Here is an 18303-nt window from a genome sequence, read left to right as displayed (position 1 = left end):
GCTTTTGCTCACGCTGCCCATGTTGAACAGCGCTCCTTGCCGGCTGGCTGCAGTATTTTTACTGCAGAGCTGGTGGCCATATTGCGCGCTCTTGAGCATATGCGTTCCTGCTCAGGTACGTCCATCGTCATCTGCAGTGACTCCCTGCGCAGCCTCCAGGCTATCAACCGCTGCTATACCTCTTCTCCTCTGGTATCCTTTATTCAGGAGTCTCTTTTTGCCATTACCCGCTTTGGTCGTTCGGTGGTCTTTGTTTGGACGCCAGGTCACGTTGGCATCCCGGGGAATGAACGTGTCGACAGGCTGGCCAAAGGGGCGGTCGACGCCCCCACTTTGGCGATCGGCCTCCCGGCTCGTGATTTGCAGCTGGCGTTGCGCCGTAAGGTGCTTCAGATGTGGCGTGATGAGTGGCGTAGCCTGACTTCTCTGAATAAACTGCGGGCTGTCAAGGAGACTACCGATGTGTGGCAGTCCTCCCTGTGGGCTTCTCGCAGGGACTCTGTCATCCTGTGTCGGCTCCGCATCGGCCATACCTACCTGACGCACGGACATCTTTTGCGTCAGGAGGATCCCCCGTGTCAGTGTGGGTCCCGGTTGACGGTCGCCCACATTTTGTTGGAGTGTCCCCGCCTGCGCATCCTCCGGCAGACTTTTAATCTCCCGGGCACGTTGCCTTTGGTTTTATGCGACGATGCCTCCATGGCTGACGACGTTTTAAATTTTATCCGTGGTAGTCCTTTTTATGGTTCCATTTAGGGGGGGACCTGTCCCTTTCCCTTTCTGTGTATCTTGTCCTCGAGTGTCTCATTGGTTGCAGATTTTAATGTGTGTATTCGGATGGATGACTCTTTCCCAATTTTTGTTCCCATGGTCAGTCAACCAGTCTCTGACCCTCTTATTTTCTTCCATTTCTTTCTGTCCAGTGTTTGTCTGTACTCTTCTTGTCTCTAGTGTTCGCTGACACATTGGTGTTCTTACAGTGACTGGGGGGAGGGGCGTCTCCTCCCCCCTTGGGGTTTTACCTGTTCCGTAAATTTTGTTTCGCCGGTTTTTTGGAATGGGGGACTGATGACCTTAGCTGTTTAGTCCCCCTTAAACATCCCAACAACAACAACAACAATCCTTGCCTTCTTCTCCTTGCCTTCTTCTCCTTGCCTTCTTCTCCTTGCCTTCTTCTCCTTGCCTTCTTCTCCTTGCCTTCTTCTCCTTGCCTTCTTCTCCTTGCCTTCTTCTCCTTGCCTTCTTCTCCTTGCCTTCTTCTCCTTGCCTTCTTCTCCTTGCCTTCTTCTCCTTGCCTTCTTCTCCTTGCCTTCTTCTCCTTGCCTTCTTCTCCTTGCCTTCTTCTCCTTCTCTGGTCTCCGCTTCGGCGTTTGAGACAGTCTGTCCTTTCTTTCCCTCTCTCCTTTTTTTCCTCTTCTTCCTTCCTCCCTGTGCATGCCTGAAGGCCGACCCACGCGTTCGCACGCGTAGCCGGTGACGGGGGTAATGCGTAATTCCCCGCCCTGGATAGACAAGTAAGGCACGCACGTACCCCAGGGTAAAGGCCAGGCCCAGGGAGGGGTGATTGCCTGAGCTGACACCTTCCAATCATGCCGATTGGTCCCTCCGTCTGTTTCTCGGGAGGTGTGACCTGAGGTGTGAACAATCACCTAAGACGGGAGTGTCCCCTGAGAGGGTCCCCAGAAGGAAGAAGCGCGCCATCGGAGACGCTGGCAATCATGGGATATTCCTCCGCAATGGATTTTTCTTCTTCTTTTTCTTCTTCTTCTTTTTCTTCTCTCTCGACTTCTGCCCACAAATGGAAACTTGACCGGCCACCAGTGACAAAAGTACTACCGCCTACCCCACAGTTCCTCATAGTTTCTCGATCTGAGGACAGAAAGGATTTTTCCTTTGGCATCTACGCCCTTCTGGATAACGAAAGGGTTGACATAGCCGGATCTGTCAAGTCTTGTACCAGGTTGCGTAATGGTACCTTGCTACTAGAAACTGAGAGCGCCTTTCAGGCACAAAAACTGCTTCGGGGCACACGTTCCCTGTCCGGGTGGAGGCTCACCGCACTTTGAATTCGTCTCATGGTGTGGTATATACTAGACCACTCGACAGATTGACTGACTAGGAGATTCAGTCTTTCCTCGCTGAGCAGGGTGTGACGGCTGTCCATAGGGTCATGAAAAAGGTCAACTATGACCTTGTACCGACCCGGACACTTTTCTTGACGTCACGCATAAAGGCGGGCTACGAGGTTATTTCTGTTCGCCCATATGTCCCGACACCTACGCGCTGCTACCAGTGTCAGCGTTTCAATCACACTCGCCATTCTTGTTCCAATGCGGCCACATGTGTGACTTGTGGCAGGGATGCCCATGAGGGTGACTGTGCACCTCGGTCTCCTCGTTTTGTGAACTGTCGCAGTGACCATGCAGCGTCCTCCCGCGACTGTCCCATCTACAAGGAAGAACGCTCTATCCAAGAAATTAGGGTCAAAGAGAGAGTCTCCACCTCGGCTGCTCGCAAGCTATTCGCTACTAGGAAGCCCACGTTGCTCCCAGCGGGGAAGTACAGTACTGTCCTCGCCTCTCCTCGGACTACAAGGGAGGTGGAGAGGCAGACATGCGATTTGACCTTCAGCACTACGGTCATCGATTCGACCAGTGCTAAGATCGCCCGGTCGACGTCTCCTCTTCCTCCCGTCGCCCCTCCGACACAAGCACCTTGATCAGCTTCTGCCAGGACGAAGACCCAGAGGTCAGAAGCACGGGCCTTCAAGAAAGAACCGTCTCGTGCAGACCTTCTACATACTTCGAACCCTCGAACCCTCAGCCATCGACCAATCCTTCCACAAAACGACCTTCCAAGAAGGCTCATAGGAAGCACAGTTCTCCTTCCCCGCCACGGTGCATTTATCCTCCTGCACCCCCCAGCGGTTGCTGCCCCAGGCCGTCATCCGTTTCGCCTGGCCGCACCGCTGGTAGCCGAACATCTGGCCATTCACCAGCAGAGGAAGTTCCCCCTCCCGGCCATCTTCACAAGATGGCCGATGAACCTATAGAACAAATGGACGATGACTGTCCGCCTCCTGCTAGCGGCGGCAGTGCTCGCTCGAAGCTGGGCTCTCAGCGGTCTTCTAGATGACCCCCTTCTTGCATCTTCATCTCACGATGGCACTTATTCACTGGAATATTCGCAGCATTCGTTCCAACCGAGAGGACTTGAAATTGCTGCTCCGCTCACACCGTCCGCTCGTCGTAGCCCTGCAGGAAACGAAGCTACGCCCATGCGATCAAATGCCTGGGCACACTACACCTCTGAGCGTTTTGACTTACCCCCTGTGGCAGGTATTCCACAGGGGTTATGTTGCTGGTCCGGGATGATATCTACTATGATCCCTTCACATTGCACACCGGCCTGCAGGCAGTTGCCATCCGCATTACTCTCCCCAATTTTACATTTTCCATCTGTACTGTTTACACTCCATCGTTGTCTGCCGTTACCAGGGCAGACATGCTGCAAATTATTGCTCAGCTCCCTGCACCATTTTTGTTAACTGGAGACTTCAATACTCACCATTCCCTTAGGGGCTCCCTGTTAGTAGACGTTTTCAACCAGCTCAATCTTGTCTGCCTCAATACTGGAGCCCCTACTTTCCTTTCAGACACCTCTCACACCTATTCCCATTTAGACCTCTCTGTATGTACTACCCAACTTGTACGCCGGTTTGAGTGGTATGCACTTTCTGATACATATTCAAGCGATCACTTCCTGTGTGTTATCCATCTCCTACATCATACCCTCGCTCCGTGCTCAACTAGTTGGAACATCTCCAAAGCAGACTGGGGGCTCTTCACTTCCAGGGCGACCTTTCAGGATCAAACCTTCACAAGCTGCGATAATCAGGCCGCACACCTCACGGAAGTCATTCTCACTGCTGCTGAATATTCCATCCCTCACACTACTTCTTGCCCACGCCGCGTACCGGTCCCCTGGTGGACCGCAGCATGTAGAGACGCCGTGCTCGTCGACATGCTTTACGCACCTTTAAACGCCACCCTACAGTGGCGAATTGTATCAATTACAAACGATTACGTGCGTAGTGTCGTCGTATTTTTAAAGAAAGCAAGAAAGCCAGCTGGTCTGCTTTCACAAGCACCTTCAACAGTTCTACTCCTTCTGTTGTCTGGTGTAGCCTGCGCCGGCTATCTGGCACTAAGGTCCACTCACCAGTTTCTGGCTTGACGGTCGCGAATGACGTCCTTGTGGCCCCTGAGGATGTCTCCAATGCCTTCGGCCGCTTTTTCGCAGAGGTTTCGAGCTCCACCCATTACCGCCCCCCCCCCACCTTCCTCCCCCGAAAACAGGCAGAGGAGGCACGGCCACCTAATTTCCACTCCCCGAATTGTGAAAACTACAATGCCCCATTCACCATGCAGGAACTCGAAAATGCACTTGCCCAGTCACGGTCCTCCGCTCCGGGGCCTGATTCTATTCATATTCAGATGCTGAAGAACCTTTCTCCTGCGGGTAAGGGCTTCCTTCTTCGTACTTCCAATCGCATCTGGATTGAGGGACTTGTTCCCGCATGCTGGCGCGAGTCTATCGTTGTACCGATTCCTAAGCCGGGGAAGGACAAGAAGCACTTGCCTTCCAGTTATCAACCCATCTCGCTTACCAGCTGTGTCTGTAAGGTGATGGAGCGAATGGTTAACTCTCGTTTGGTTTGGCTGCTCGAATCTCGACGCCTACTTACCAATGTACAATGTGGATTTCGTAGGCGCCACTCTGCTGTTGACCATCTGGTTACCTTGTCGACCTTCATTATGAATAACTTCTTGCGCAAGCGCCCGACCGCGGCTGTGATCTTTGATTTGGAGAAGGCTTACGACACCTGTTGGAAGGCGGGCATTTTCCGCACCATGCATACATGGGGCTTTCGCGGTCGCCTCCCTCTTTTTATTCGTCCCTTTTTAATGGATCGACAGTTCAGGGTACGTGTGGGTTCTGTCCTGTCAGACACCTTTCGCCAGGAAAATGGGGTGCCACAGGGCTCCGTTTTGAGCGTTGCTCTCTTCGCCATAGCGATCAATCCAATAATGGATTGCCTCTCAGATGATGTATCAGCTCTCTTTTCGTGGACGATTTTACCATCTATTGCAGCGTGCAGCGTACATGTTTCCTGGAGCGCTCTCTTCAGCGTTCTCTTGACCGTCTTTACTCCTGGAGTGTCACCAATGGCTTCTGTTTTTCTGCCGAGAAAACGGTCTGTATTAACTTCTGGCGCTACAAAGAGTTTCTCCCACCGTCCTTACGACTCGGCCCCGTTGCTCTCCCATTCGTGGAGACAACAAAATTTTTAGGTCTTACATTTGACAGGAAACTTAGTTGGTCTCCACATGTCATATTTGGCTGCCCGTTGTACCCGTTCTCTAAATGTCCTCCGTGTTCTCAGTGGCACGTCGTGGCGAGCGGATCGAACCGTCCTACTTCGCCTATATCGGTCGATCGTCCGCTCCAAGCTGGATTATGGGTGCTTTGTATACTCCTCTGCACGGCCGTCCATCTTACGCCGCCTCAACTCCATACAACATCGGGGTTTACGGCTTGCGATCGGAGCGTTTTATACTAGTCCCGTCGAGAGTCTTCATGCTGAAGCCGGTGAATTGCCACTCACCTACCGGCGCGATATGCTGATTTGTCGTTACGCCTGTCGGTTTCTGTCAATGCCCGACCACCCATCGTATCTTTCCTTTTTTGACGACTCTCTCGACCGTCAATACGGGTTGTATGTGTCTGCCCTGCTACCCCCTGGAGTTCGCTTTCGTCGCCTCCTTCAACACCTTGATTTTTCACTCCCTGCAACCTTTAGAGTGGGCGAGAGTCATACGTCACCTTGGCTCCAGGCTCAGGTTCGCGTTCACCTTGACCTCCGCTCGCTCCCAAAGGAGGATACCCCCAGTTCAGTATACTACTCCCGTTTTGTCGAACTTCGATCGAAGTTCATTAATATGACCTTCATTTATACAGATGGCTCTAAGTCCAATGACGAGGTCGGGTGTTCTTTTATTGTCGGGGCACAAAGTTTCAAATACCGGCTACATGGCCATTGTTCGGGCTTCACAGCTGAGCTCTTTGCCCTCTACCAGGCTGTTCTTTACGTCTGCCACCACCGACATTCTGCTTATGTCATCTGCTCCGATTCTCTGAGCGCCATCCAGAGCCTCAGAGATCCGTATCCGGTTCACCCTTACCCCCTGAGGGTTTGGGGGTAAGAATAGGCCCACGGTATTCCTGCCTGTCGTAAGAGGCGAGTACAAGGAGTCTCAAACGTTTTGGCCTTGTGAGATGGTCCCCTAACGGGTTTGACCTCCATCCTTCTAAATTTTCCGAAGAGCGAGCCGATTGGGGAAGGGCGCCTTACAAGGAGCGATGTGTCCATCATGCATTACCATCTCTAGCCAGGTTTGTCGTCATCGCTTAGCAGTCCCACTCACCTACCATCTCTTGGGCGTGGATTTGTTCTTGGGTGCAGTTTATTGCAGTCTGCTATACTGTGTCGCTTTATGCGCCAATGACGATATTGGACTACATCACCTGAAATCCAGCACGGTAGCCAGTCCGTTGTGGTGGGGCCGCCATGTACCCTGTTGGTTGTAGCCTCCTGACTGCACAGGGATCGCTCTGCTGATGCCAGCGCAGTTAACTCCCCACGTATGCCAAGGAGTAGATGACTGGCCGCCAGCAGTCTCTAAGCGTTCCAGGGCTCAATACAACGTAACTACATATGACCCCAAATCGTTCCCCTCCCTGGCTACACCATGGGAGGAACGAAAGGCTAAGGATGCCAGCGAACCATACTCGCCCCGCTACCTGGTGTGTACGAGAGCTGATGGTGAATCCTTTACATCCACGAAGCCTCAGTTCTTCGACGAGCACTTAGAGGACAAGTTCGGGGAGGTGGAGGGCTTGTCCAAAATGCGCTCGGGCTCGGTTTTGATCAAATCGGCGTCCTCCGCCCAGTCCCGCCAATTACTCGATTGTAACAAGCTGGGGGATGTTCCGGTTACAATCACGCCCCATAAGAGTCTTAATATGGTCCAGGGCATAATATTCCATCGGGACCTTCTATTGCAGTCCGATGACGAGCTTCGCGCCAATTTAGAGCGGCGAGGTGTTCACTTCGTCTGGCGCGTACATCGTGGTCCAAGGGATAAGCAGGTTGCCACCGATGCCTTCATCTTGGCCTTCGAGAGTGATACTTTACCTGAGAAGGTCAAGGTGATGGTCTATCGTTGTGACGTCAAGCCATATATCCCTCCCTCGATGCGGTGCTTTAAGTGCTGGAAGTTCGGGCATATGTCTTCCCACTGAACTTCCAGCCTCGCATGTCGAGATTGTGGTCGCCCATCACATCCCAATACTCCATGTGCTCCGCCTCCCATCTGTGTACACTGTGGAGAGCACCACTCGCCTTGCTCGCCGGACTGCAGGATCTTCCAGAAAGAGCGCAAAATCATGGAGTATAAGACCCTGGACCGCCTGACATACACTGAGGCCAGGCGGAAGTTCGAACGCCTCCATCCTGTTCGAATGACTGCCTCTTACGCCGCGGCTACTACTGTTGTGGCCCCATTAGCTCTCCCTCAGACTGCCACCTCTCAGAGCCGGAATGCTACACCTGCCCCCTTGATGGTGGGGGGCACTTCACTCCCTGCTGCTCCTGCGCTACATGCCTCAGGAGCAGCAACCCCCAACCATCGGGAACATCAGTCCCCACTTCTAAGCTGGGGAAGGCTCAAACTTCCCCGGCTCGAATAGCATGGAAAGGGTCCCTTGGGTCCCTTCCTTCCCAGGTTTCCGCCTCTGGGAAGGGTGACGTCAGCCAATGGAAGAAAAGCAGACCAGCGGCTGGTCGCAGGGCTTCCCGGTCCTCCTCCGTCCCGGAGGCTGACTCGCTGGAGCCCTCCCAGCCAATGAAACCCAAGGACCAGAGACAACACGAAGAATAAGACCTCTAAGGCCAAGGACCACGCAATGGCATCCACCCCACTGCTTCCTACAGGCTCTGCGTCCGAGGATAAGGTGGAGATCCGGGCGTCCGCTGCGGACCTGGATCTCGCCGGACCCTCAGACACCATGGAAGCAGATTGTACTGGTCCTCCATCGGTGGCAGCAGGTGACCCAGTGGCGTGATCTGCCTCCTCGGCCCCTTCACGCCTTTTTCGGACATGGACAAAGCGATACTCCAGTGGAACTGCAGCGCTTTCTTCCACCACCTTGCTGAGCTTCGCCAACTCATCAGCAGTCACCCTTTCCTCTGCATTGCCCTACAGGAAACTTGTTTTCCGGCAATGCGGACCCCTGCCCTACGTGGGTATCGGGGTTATTACAAGAACCGGGCAGCTTATGAGAGGGTATCTGGTGGAGTCTGCGTCTACATCCTTAACTCTGTCTACAACGAATGTGTACCTCTTCACACACCTTTAGAGGCTGTCGCTGTAAGGATGTGGACGCCTCAGCCTATTACTGTCTGCAGTTTGTATCTTCCGCCAGATGGTGATGTCTCGCGTCATGTGTTGGCTGCATTGATAGCACAACTGCCTCCTCCTTTTTGTGTTACTGGGCGACCTTAACGCCCATAACCCCCTGTGGGGTAGCGCGGCGATTACTGGCCGGGGTAGAGATGTCAAGACTCTTCTCTCGCAGCTTGACCTCTGCCTCTTAAACACGGGAGAGCCGACACATTTCAGCGTCGTCCATGGCACATTTTCGGCCATCGACCTTTCTATCTGCAGCCCCGGACTTTCACCATCCATCCACTGGAGTGTCCATGACGACTTATGTGGTAGTGACCATTTCCCCATCTTTCTGTCACTACCACAGCGTCACTCTTCTGAACGCCCCTCCAGATGGGCTCTGAATAAGGCTGATTGGGGCTTGTTCTCCTCTCTCGCCACTATCGCACCTCCTTCCCCTGACACCATTGATGCGGTGGTTCAGTCGGTCACCACCGGCATCGTTTCTGCGGCGGCATCTGCGATTCCCTGTTCATCCGGGTCCCCTCGGAGGAGGACTGTGCCTTGGTGGGCTCCCGAGATCGCAGAGGCGATTAGAGATCGCCGGCGGGCTCTTCAACGCCATAAGCGGCACCCGTCCTTGGAGAACCTCATCGTTTTTAAACAGCTCCGTGCCCGTGCCCGACGCCTTATTCGCCAACGGAAGCAGGAGTGCTGGGAACGGTATGTTTCCACCATTGGCGTCCGTACCTCTGCATCGCAGGTTTGGGCTAAGATTAGGCGACTCCATGGCTATCGGCCGCCTGTCTCTGTCCCTGGGCTTTCGCTGAATGGAGTGGTGTGTACTGACTCCGACACGATTGCGGACCGGTTAGCAGCGCATTTTGCTCAGTGTTCCGCATCTACGAATTACCCACTGGCCTTCCGCTCTCGGAAAGAGCGGTTGGAAAGTTGGAGGCTTTCCTTTCACACGCGCCATGCACAGTCGTACAATGCTCCTTTCAGCGACTGGGAATTCCAGAGTGCCCTATCTGCTTGCCCTGATACGGCTCCTGGGCCAGACCGCATCCACAGCCAGACGCTGAAACACCTCTCTGTGAATTGCCAGTGACGCCTCCTAGATGTTTTCAACCGCATCTGGGTTGGGGTGTGTTCCCGTCTCAATGGCGAGAAAGCATCGTCCTCCCCGTGTTGAAACCTGGCAAGAACCCGCTGGAGGTGGACAGCTACCGCCCCATAAGCCTCACCAACGTTCTTTGCAAGTTGCTAGAACGTATGGTGAGCCGGAGGTTGAGTTGGCTCCTCGAGTCTCGAGGCCTTCTGGCTCCATCTCAGGGTGGGTTCCGTAAAGGCCGCTCTGCCGTCGATAATCTGGTCTCCCTAGAATCTGCCGTCCGTGCAGCCTTTGCACGCCGCCAACATCTGGTTGCCATCTTCTTAGACATGCGGAAGGTGTAAGATACGACTTGTCGATATCACATCCCGGCCACCTTCATGGGTGGGGTCTTAGGGGCCCGCTCCCGATTTTTATTCAGAATTTTCTGTCGTCTCGTTCCTTCCGCGTGCAAGTTGCTGCGTCCCATAGTTCCTCCCGGGTCCAGGAGAACGGGGTCCCACAGAGGTCTGTCCTCAGTGACTCCCTGTTTTTAATTGTGATCAATGGGCTCGCTGAGGCGGTGGGATCGTCCGTCGCAGCTTCGTTGTATGCAGACGACTTCTGCCTCTACTACAGCTCCGCTGGCATTGCAGTTGCTGAGCGCCAGCTGCAGGGCGCTATCCGCAAGGCGCAGTCGTGGGCTGTAGCGCACGGCTTCCAGTTTTCGGCCGCTAAGACCTGCGTTATGCATTTCTGCCGGCGTCGCACGGTTCACCCTGAGCCACGCCTTTACCTTGACTGTGAACCTCTTGCTGTGGTAGAGACGCATCGGTTCTTGGGACTGGTATTTGATGCCCGGTTGACTTGGCTGCCTCATATTAGGCAGCTTAAACAAACATGCTGGCGGCATTTAAACGCTCTCCGTTGCCTTAGCCACACCGGATGGGGCGCCGATCGGTCCACCCTTCTCCGGCTGTATCAAGCGCTGATCCAGTCCCGCCTTGATTATGGGTGTGTGGCTTATGGTTCGGCATCGCCATCAGCATTGCAATTGCAGGATCCCATCCATCACTGCGGGATCCGACTCGCCACAGGAGCATTTCGGACAAGCCCTGTTGACAGCTTACTTGTGGAGGCTGGTGTTCCTCCATTGCAGATCCGGTGCGACCGACTTCTGGCCGCTTACGCTGCCCACGTTTGTAGCTTGCCAGGGCATCCCAACTACCGTCTCCTGTTCCCGCACTCGATCGTCTATCTTCCAGACAGGCGGCCCTGGTCAGGGTGTACGATCGCGGTTCGCATCCGGGCTCTACTGTGTGGGATTGAGTTTTTTCCTCTCCCGCCTGTTTTCCGGGCCAATCTCCGTCTACCCCCTTGGTGTGTGCGCTGACCATGCATTCGGCTGGATTTGGCACAGGGTCCGAAAGACTCGGTCCCTCCTCCGGCCCTCCGCCGCCTCTTTGTTTCTCTACTTGCCGAGTTTCCCGGATCTGCCGTGGCCTATACCGACGGTTCGATGGTCTCTGGTCGCACTGGTTACGCTCTTACTCTAGAGGATCATTGTGAGCAACGGTCGCTGGCACCCGGGAACAGTGTATACACTGCCGAGTTGGTTGCCATCTATCGCGCCCTAGAGTATATCCGCTCCCGCTCAGGTGAGTCCTTTGTCATCTGTAGTGACTCCCTGAGTGGTTTACGAGCTCTTGACCAGTGCTTTCCTCGTTCCCGTCTGGTGATGGCCATCCACGAGTCGCTCCATGCTCTTGCCCGTTGCGGCCGCTCCGTGGTCTTTGTTTGGAACCCAGGTCATGTCGGCATCCCGGGCAATGAGCGGGTTGACACGCTGGCTAAACAGGCAGTGAGTTCACCGGCTCTGGAACTCGGCCTTATGGAGTGTGATCTCCTGTCGCTTTTGCGCCAGAAAGTGCTTGGTGCCTGGGGTGACGGGTGGCGCACCCTGCCCACACCCAACAAACTTCGGGCGGTGAAGGAGACGACCGGTGTGTGGCGCTCCTCCTTGCGGGCCTCTCGGAAGGACTCTGTCGTCCTCTGCCGGCTGCGCGTTGGCCACACGTGGCTGACGCACGGCCATTTGTTGCGCCGGGAGGACCCACCGCTATGTCGCTGCAGGGCAGCTCTGACGGTGGTCCACATTTTGGTGGACTGCCCGCTTTTAACAGGACTCAGGCAGACGTTTGCGCTGCCTGATACCCTCCCTGCCATTTTATGTGATGACGTTGCTATGGCGGACCTCGTGTTGAGTTTTATTCGGGCAGGGGGTTTTTATCGTATGATTTGAGTGTTTGTCCTTTTATTTCCTGTATTGACTTGGGCCTTTGGCCTGTGGTTTTAAACTGTGGGTTTTAATGTCATTTGGTGGTTGGCTTTTCCTTATTTTCATGGTCGGCCAACCACCTTCACACTCGGTGTGATTTTAGTTCCGTTTGTCTGGTCTTTGTCTGTCTTTCTTGTATTGTGTCGTCCCTTGTCTCAGTTCTCCGTTTTTAACGACTGACAATTTTTATTTCGTGTGATTTTATCGTGGAACAAGGGACCGATGACCTTGGCAGTCTGGTCCCTTCAATCCCACACCCAACCAACCAACCAGTTCACCCTTTCGTGCACCGTATCCAACTCTCTCTTCAGCGGCTGGTATACGATGGGTCTCCAGTTAGCTTTATGTGGGTTCCTGGCCATGTCGGTATCCCTGGGAACGAATCTGCAGATGCCAAGGCTGCAGTCCTCCAGCCTCGGACGGCTTCTTGTTGTGTCCCTTCATCAGATTGTAGCACGGTCATTTGTCGGCGCATTATATCGCTATGGCATGCCGATTGGGCTGCACTTAGGGACAACAAGCTTCTGGCCTTGAAACCTCTTCCCGTAGCTTGGACGTCTTCCTCACGTCCATCTCGGCGGGAGGAGGACGTTTTGGCCCGGCTACGAATTGGACACTCCCAGTTCAGCCATCGCCATCTGCTGATGGCAGCGCCGGCGCCGTTCCGTCCATGTGGGCAATTGCTGACGGTCCGCCATATTTTAACGTCTTGTCCGGATTTTACTACGCTGCGTCTTGATCTTAGCCTGCCATGTACTCTGGATGCCATTTTAGCGGATGACCCAGTAGCTGCTGCTCGCGTTCTTCGTTTTATCAACTTGACACACCTGTCTAAGGGCGTTTGATTATGCGGTAGTTTTTTAATCATATGCCTGTTAATACGTCTTTTATAGTGTTGTCCCTTTTAGTTGCTGTTTTAACCTTGTGCCTCGCGGTGCATTCCTTAGTCAGGGCGCTAATGACCATTGTAGTTGTGCGCCCTAAAACCACAAAAAAAAAGTTGCGTGCACAGTGTTCTAGCATTCTTCGTGGTAGCAGAAAAGCTAGCTGGATGTCCTCTTATAGTTTTACTACCTCTTTATTCTTGTGGGGGCAACCTCCATCGGCTCTCTGGTACTTTGGTTCATTCCTCGATTTCTGGCCTGACAGTAGCAGACGTCGTTGTGGATTCTATTGCTATCTCAACAACTTCGGCATCTATTTTATGAAGATTTCGAACTCCACCCAATAACATTCCACCCTCGGAAACATTCAGAATTGTGAATGCCAAAACGACGCTTTTACTATGATGGAGCTTGACAATGCTCTCATCTCATCCCGATCTTCCAACCCAGGGCCGGACGTTCACATTCAAATGTTGCAGCACCTTTCTTTTGCTGGTAAGCACTTTCTCCTTTGTACGTAGAACCGCGTTTGTGAAGATGGCACATTTCCAGCACTGGCATGAAGTCACTGCCATACCCATACCTAAGCCCGGTCAAATACCTTCCTTCTAGCTACTGCCCCATTTCTCTCACCAGCTGCGTTTGTAAGGTATGTAACATATGATTCATGTGTGGTGGCTTGAATCTCGGAATCTGCCAACCACTGCACAGTGTTAATTTCGTGTGCGCTTTTCTGCAGTTGACCATTTTGTAACTTTGTCAAGCTACATTCTGAAAGGTTTTCTGCGGAAATATCAGACCGCAGCGCTGTTGTTCTTATTTGGAGAAAGTCTATGAGACTTGTTGGATTACTGGTATCCTCTGTACTCTGTCCATGTGGGGCTTCTGATGTCGCCTGCCCCATTCCTTTAGAAATTTTTAAACGACGCAGTTTTCAAGGTATGTGTGAGTTTGGCCTTGTTGGATACCTTTATGCAGGAGGAAGGCGTGCCTCAAGGCTCCTCCCTGAGCGTAGTCCTCTTTGCTATAACCATTAATGCTATTATGGACTGTCTTCCACCCAGGCATCTCCAGCACCCTCTTCTGCATCTTCTCTTTGCAGATACAAGCTCTTGCAATTAAACTTCTCCGAGCTGCTTGGCTGACATACTCTCGGATGTTTGACGTCTGAGTTATCGGCCGTTTTAGCGAAAGACGCGCGGGCTGTCACCCTAGCTTCACTTTTTATCCGTTGTAGCAGTATGGCGAAGGACATTTAATCTTGGCTACGGACCTCCGCAGCTTCTACGGCGTATGTTGTGGACATTTTTCCAAACGAAGTCGTTGTTTTTAGCTGTTTCATTCTGTCGATTCGGCTTAAGGTATAGTCGCCTCTAACTACTTTCACTTACTGGTGTTCTAAGGTTATGGCGTACACCTATGACCTGAGTTACTTTTACGCCCAAAAAACAAGTACAGTTGTGAGAGCACGTCATGGGGCACTCGGTCCAAAGTCTATTCCAATTTTGATTTTAATGTCTTAATGCAGGCTACTAACTTTCAATAGTTTGTCGAAGAGTTCTATAGTTATTAATGCAATATTTCTCCTTCTTTGAAATCATCAATGGCTATAACTTTGACGCGACAATTTCCGTGATCTATTAAAAACAATAAATCAGATATGTTGATACTCGTCTAACTAGAATTACCATTTAATGTTTACTTTTCTTTGAAAATGTCTTTTCATGTGTTGTATATTCTTTTAGCGTTAGAAAAATCCGAGTAGGATGTCAGTATCAATGTTAGAATTGTTTTAGAATTTCTATCTGAGATACGCAGTTTATATCTTTAATACTTGAATTTTACCTCAGCATAATAGTTCTGACAATTTAAACTTCCGAATAAGCTATAAGTAATCGAAGGATGATAAATTTTCATAACTATAAGTTTTAAAGCTTTGTTTCGTCATTATATATGATTACGAATTCTTTAATAATTTGATTATCTTTTCGGTTCTTTTTACACCACGTGTGCTCACAATCGAAGTAGTGATATCCACACTTACACTGCTTCTCAGTGTATTTTCATTAGACATGTATGTGACGTAACATAGTTGTAATTACTGTTGATCAACTGTTCAGTTTCTTTATTAATCGTGAGACTGAAGTTGAACATTATAAAGTTATGAATGTCTACGTGTTATTTGCCAAAATTTTAGGGTGCAAACTTCTATTATAGTATTAGATAAAAGGCAAACAATACTGTGCTGTCAAATACGCGACCGTGTTGAGAACTGTAGTATCTGATACACGGTATTAAACGTTGCTAGTTACAGTTGAGATAAGCCTGATGTAACATGTGGCCGTGGTACTGCGCTCTGACGGCTGTTCGCCGCTGACGTCACCTGTCTGCCTGCAGGTTCCCGCCGCCGCTGAGCCAGGCTGGAGAGCGCTGCGGAGGCTGTTTCCTGCGGCGGACAAGTGATACCCACGTGCGGAGCGCGCTCTGCGGTCGTCGCTGTCACAGTTCGTCACAAAACGTGTTTATGTATAGACAGGGACTATCGCTTTTATCCTTACTGTTATATTTTTGTGTGCCTTAAGCAAAAGAGTGCCTGCGTGGCGGAAATGGTGATGGCTTTTAATCTACCAGCCCCCGTCAGCTGCCATATGGACGACTCCGACAACTGTGATTTGTCTATTTTGGAGTGTCACTGAACTGTAAAATAAGCCTCGCTGCAGTACAATGTATTATAAGTTCCCAGAACGAATGACAAATAAGGTATAATGATGTGGTAGTGCTTGTAAGTGCACGCTACTCACATGACTCGTAGCTTTCTCTCGAAGCAGTGCTCCACAATACAAACACAGCCACTCCTTGCCTGACATAACTGCACAACCACTGTGCAGTGGGATGACGTGGTCAGGGATATCAGCTGTCCAGTTTGGGACACACTAGCTGTCTTCAAATACACAGTGATTTGCCACTATCTTCGTATTCCTGTCTGTATCAACGAGGTAATTCCTCCCTTGTAACTGGATTCCATCTAATAAAGGTAACTTTTTGAGCAAGATTGGCTGAAAGACTTCAGTGAAATGAAAGGTTTTTGCCTCTGCCAGGTATGTCCGACGCATAGGGCACGTATGAAACCGCGATTCATAGTTTAAATTGTATTATAATTTCGTAGTATAAGTGTACAACAATATGTTGTAACAGCCAGCCAGAAGTAATACCCAAGTGTAACTTTTTGCATTTCAACTCTGTTTCAATCCATAGATAGGGTACACAGCGTAATGGTACTATAAAGTTTGTTAAATAGACTTTCAGATCGATGTCTCTCAGTTCACTGAACTCTACAATATTCGTTCCTGGTACAGATTTCAAATTTTTGTCACACTTTACGAAACTGAGTTCTGACAAGTTGGACTTCTCTATAGAGACTCCACAAACGGAAAACAGACGTAGTCAACAATGACATTCCATTGTTACATTACTGTCGTAACAATCCACTTTTATCTTTCACTACACATTTTAAATAATATAAAATATTTTTAAAATATTTTAAAAACTCTAAATCGTAAATATTTTACATCCTCACCATTGCAGGTAGAATTGGCATCGAATTTCACACAGACATTATAACACAAATGATAAGTTTGTACAAATAAAAATGTAAATACTAACTGTACATTTAGAATAAACTAATATAATATTCTTACTTGTAAGAGCATTTCACTATCTGACAACCACTAATACGGTGTTCCAAGAATACACGACTAGTTACAGCGTAGTTGAGAAATATTCATAGGATGTAACGATTTCACATTTTTGTCTTTATACTTTCCTGGACTTCCGCTGTAAATATAACTCAGTCTCCTGTAGCAGTCGTCGGTACGCAGATATGCCCATGTTATCAAAACATGCAAGCCCTGTGGACTGTTTTGCACGCAGATTATCAGCCGGGGTATACACAAGTAATTTCTGATAGTGCAGAGAAGTGGACTGACATCGATGCAGTTCAGAGGCGGGTTGCTGGATTTGTTACCGGTAGGTCTGAACGACACTCACGTATTACGGAAATGCTTTGTGAACTCAAACAGAAATCCCTGGAAGAAAGGAGACGTTCTTTTCGACGAACGCTATTGAAAAATGTAGAGAACTGGCATTTGAAGTAGACTGCAGAATGGTTTACTGCCGCCAACATGTATTTTGCCTAAGGGCTCATAGGTTATGGTATGAAGACAGTCGTTTTCCCTTGCTCTATTTGTCAGAGGTACGAGAAAGGAAATGACAAGTAGCGGTCAGGGGAACCTCCGCCATGCACCGTACTGTGGCTTGCGATGTATGTATGTAAATGTAGACTCATTTCCCTGTTACCTGGGTGGTGTTCGTGTTTTACGTCGCGGTTGGAGCAGATTTCCACCTTGGCTCCACCTTGGCTCCTCCGGAGACCAAACTTATTTTAGATTTGACTACTTTTAAGAAAGACAGCACACCAGATTTTAGATTCCAATCTGTTTTTTAACCTTTTAGATGTGCATCACAGTTTCACCGTCGTTTACACTGATGGTCCAAACAGGAGAATTTCCTTGGCTGTTCTGTGGTGTTCCCCGATCTTGTTACCCGGCTTCGCCTCCCTGATGAATATACCGTTTTCGCTGCGGAGCTCCTCGCGATCCTGGAGGCACTGGAGCAGATGAATCGTATTAAGGGCAATCGATTTCTTCTCTGCTCCGATTCTCTTAGTGCCTTACAATCACGGAAGAATCTGTACCAAACTGAGATGGTCCAGCTGATATATGACCAACTGTACTTGCTCCAACGGCGGGGTAAGGAGGTATCCCTCTGCTGGGTGCCGGGTCATGCAGGAATATGGGGCAATGAACAGGCCGATCGGGATGCCAAGGAGGCCTGCAGAGAGCAGGATGTGGTCCAGAGTCCTATTCCCTTGCAGTCTGTCATATCTGCACTCCACAGGAAGTGCCTGGAGTTGTGGGAGGAAAAATGGCTGGCAGTGACGGCCAATAAACTGCGTTCCTCCTGCCGGTTGCTCAGGCAGGAAGAAGTGGCCCTCACACGTCTTCGGATCGGGCACTGTCCTCTCACACATAGCTTTTTATTACGGCGGGAGGATCCTCCGTTTTGTGATGCTTGTGGTGTGCACATCTCTGTCCGGCATATTTTAACAGACTGCATTTTACACCGTGATGCAAGGGCAGAATAACAAGTTGATGGGGATCTGCCTTGTGTTTTAGCTAACGATGAGACGTGTGTGTCTAGGGTTTTAAAGTTTTGTGATGTGTCTGAACTCTGGCCTAAACGTTTAGGCTGGAGGTTTGAGTGTATTGCAGAGTGGCTGACTCCTCCCTTTTTTCCTTGTGGTCAGCCAGCCACTTCTATCTGCTACATTGTTTTAGCTCCCTCTACCACTTTCTTCCTGTGTTGTCCATGTTTTACTGCTGACGCCCTGCTTCATCCCACGCTTCGGTGTGTAGGCAC

General features: G+C 50.7%; 1 protein-coding gene across 2 annotated transcripts in view; it reads left to right on the top strand.

Annotated features, from left to right (window-relative positions):
• LOC126336293 (putative uncharacterized protein DDB_G0271606) overlaps positions 1-17904 on the top strand; it is a 65110-nt gene extending 47206 nt beyond the window's left edge. For both annotated transcript variants that reach the window (XM_049999826.1, XM_049999827.1), the window contains one exon: positions 15223-17904. In XM_049999826.1, the coding sequence (XP_049855783.1) occupies positions 15223-15239 (17 nt within the window). In that variant the 3' untranslated portion in view covers positions 15240-17904. The remainder of the gene's footprint in view (positions 1-15222) is intronic.
• Positions 17905-18303: the final 399 nt, after the last annotated feature.

The sequence above is a fragment of the Schistocerca gregaria genome, chromosome 2 (genome assembly GCF_023897955.1).
Source record: "Schistocerca gregaria isolate iqSchGreg1 chromosome 2, iqSchGreg1.2, whole genome shotgun sequence".
Classification (NCBI taxonomy): domain Eukaryota; kingdom Metazoa; phylum Arthropoda; class Insecta; order Orthoptera; family Acrididae; genus Schistocerca; species Schistocerca gregaria.
Note: the sequence above shows the minus strand (reverse complement) of the source record. Positions and strands in the feature narration are given on the sequence as shown.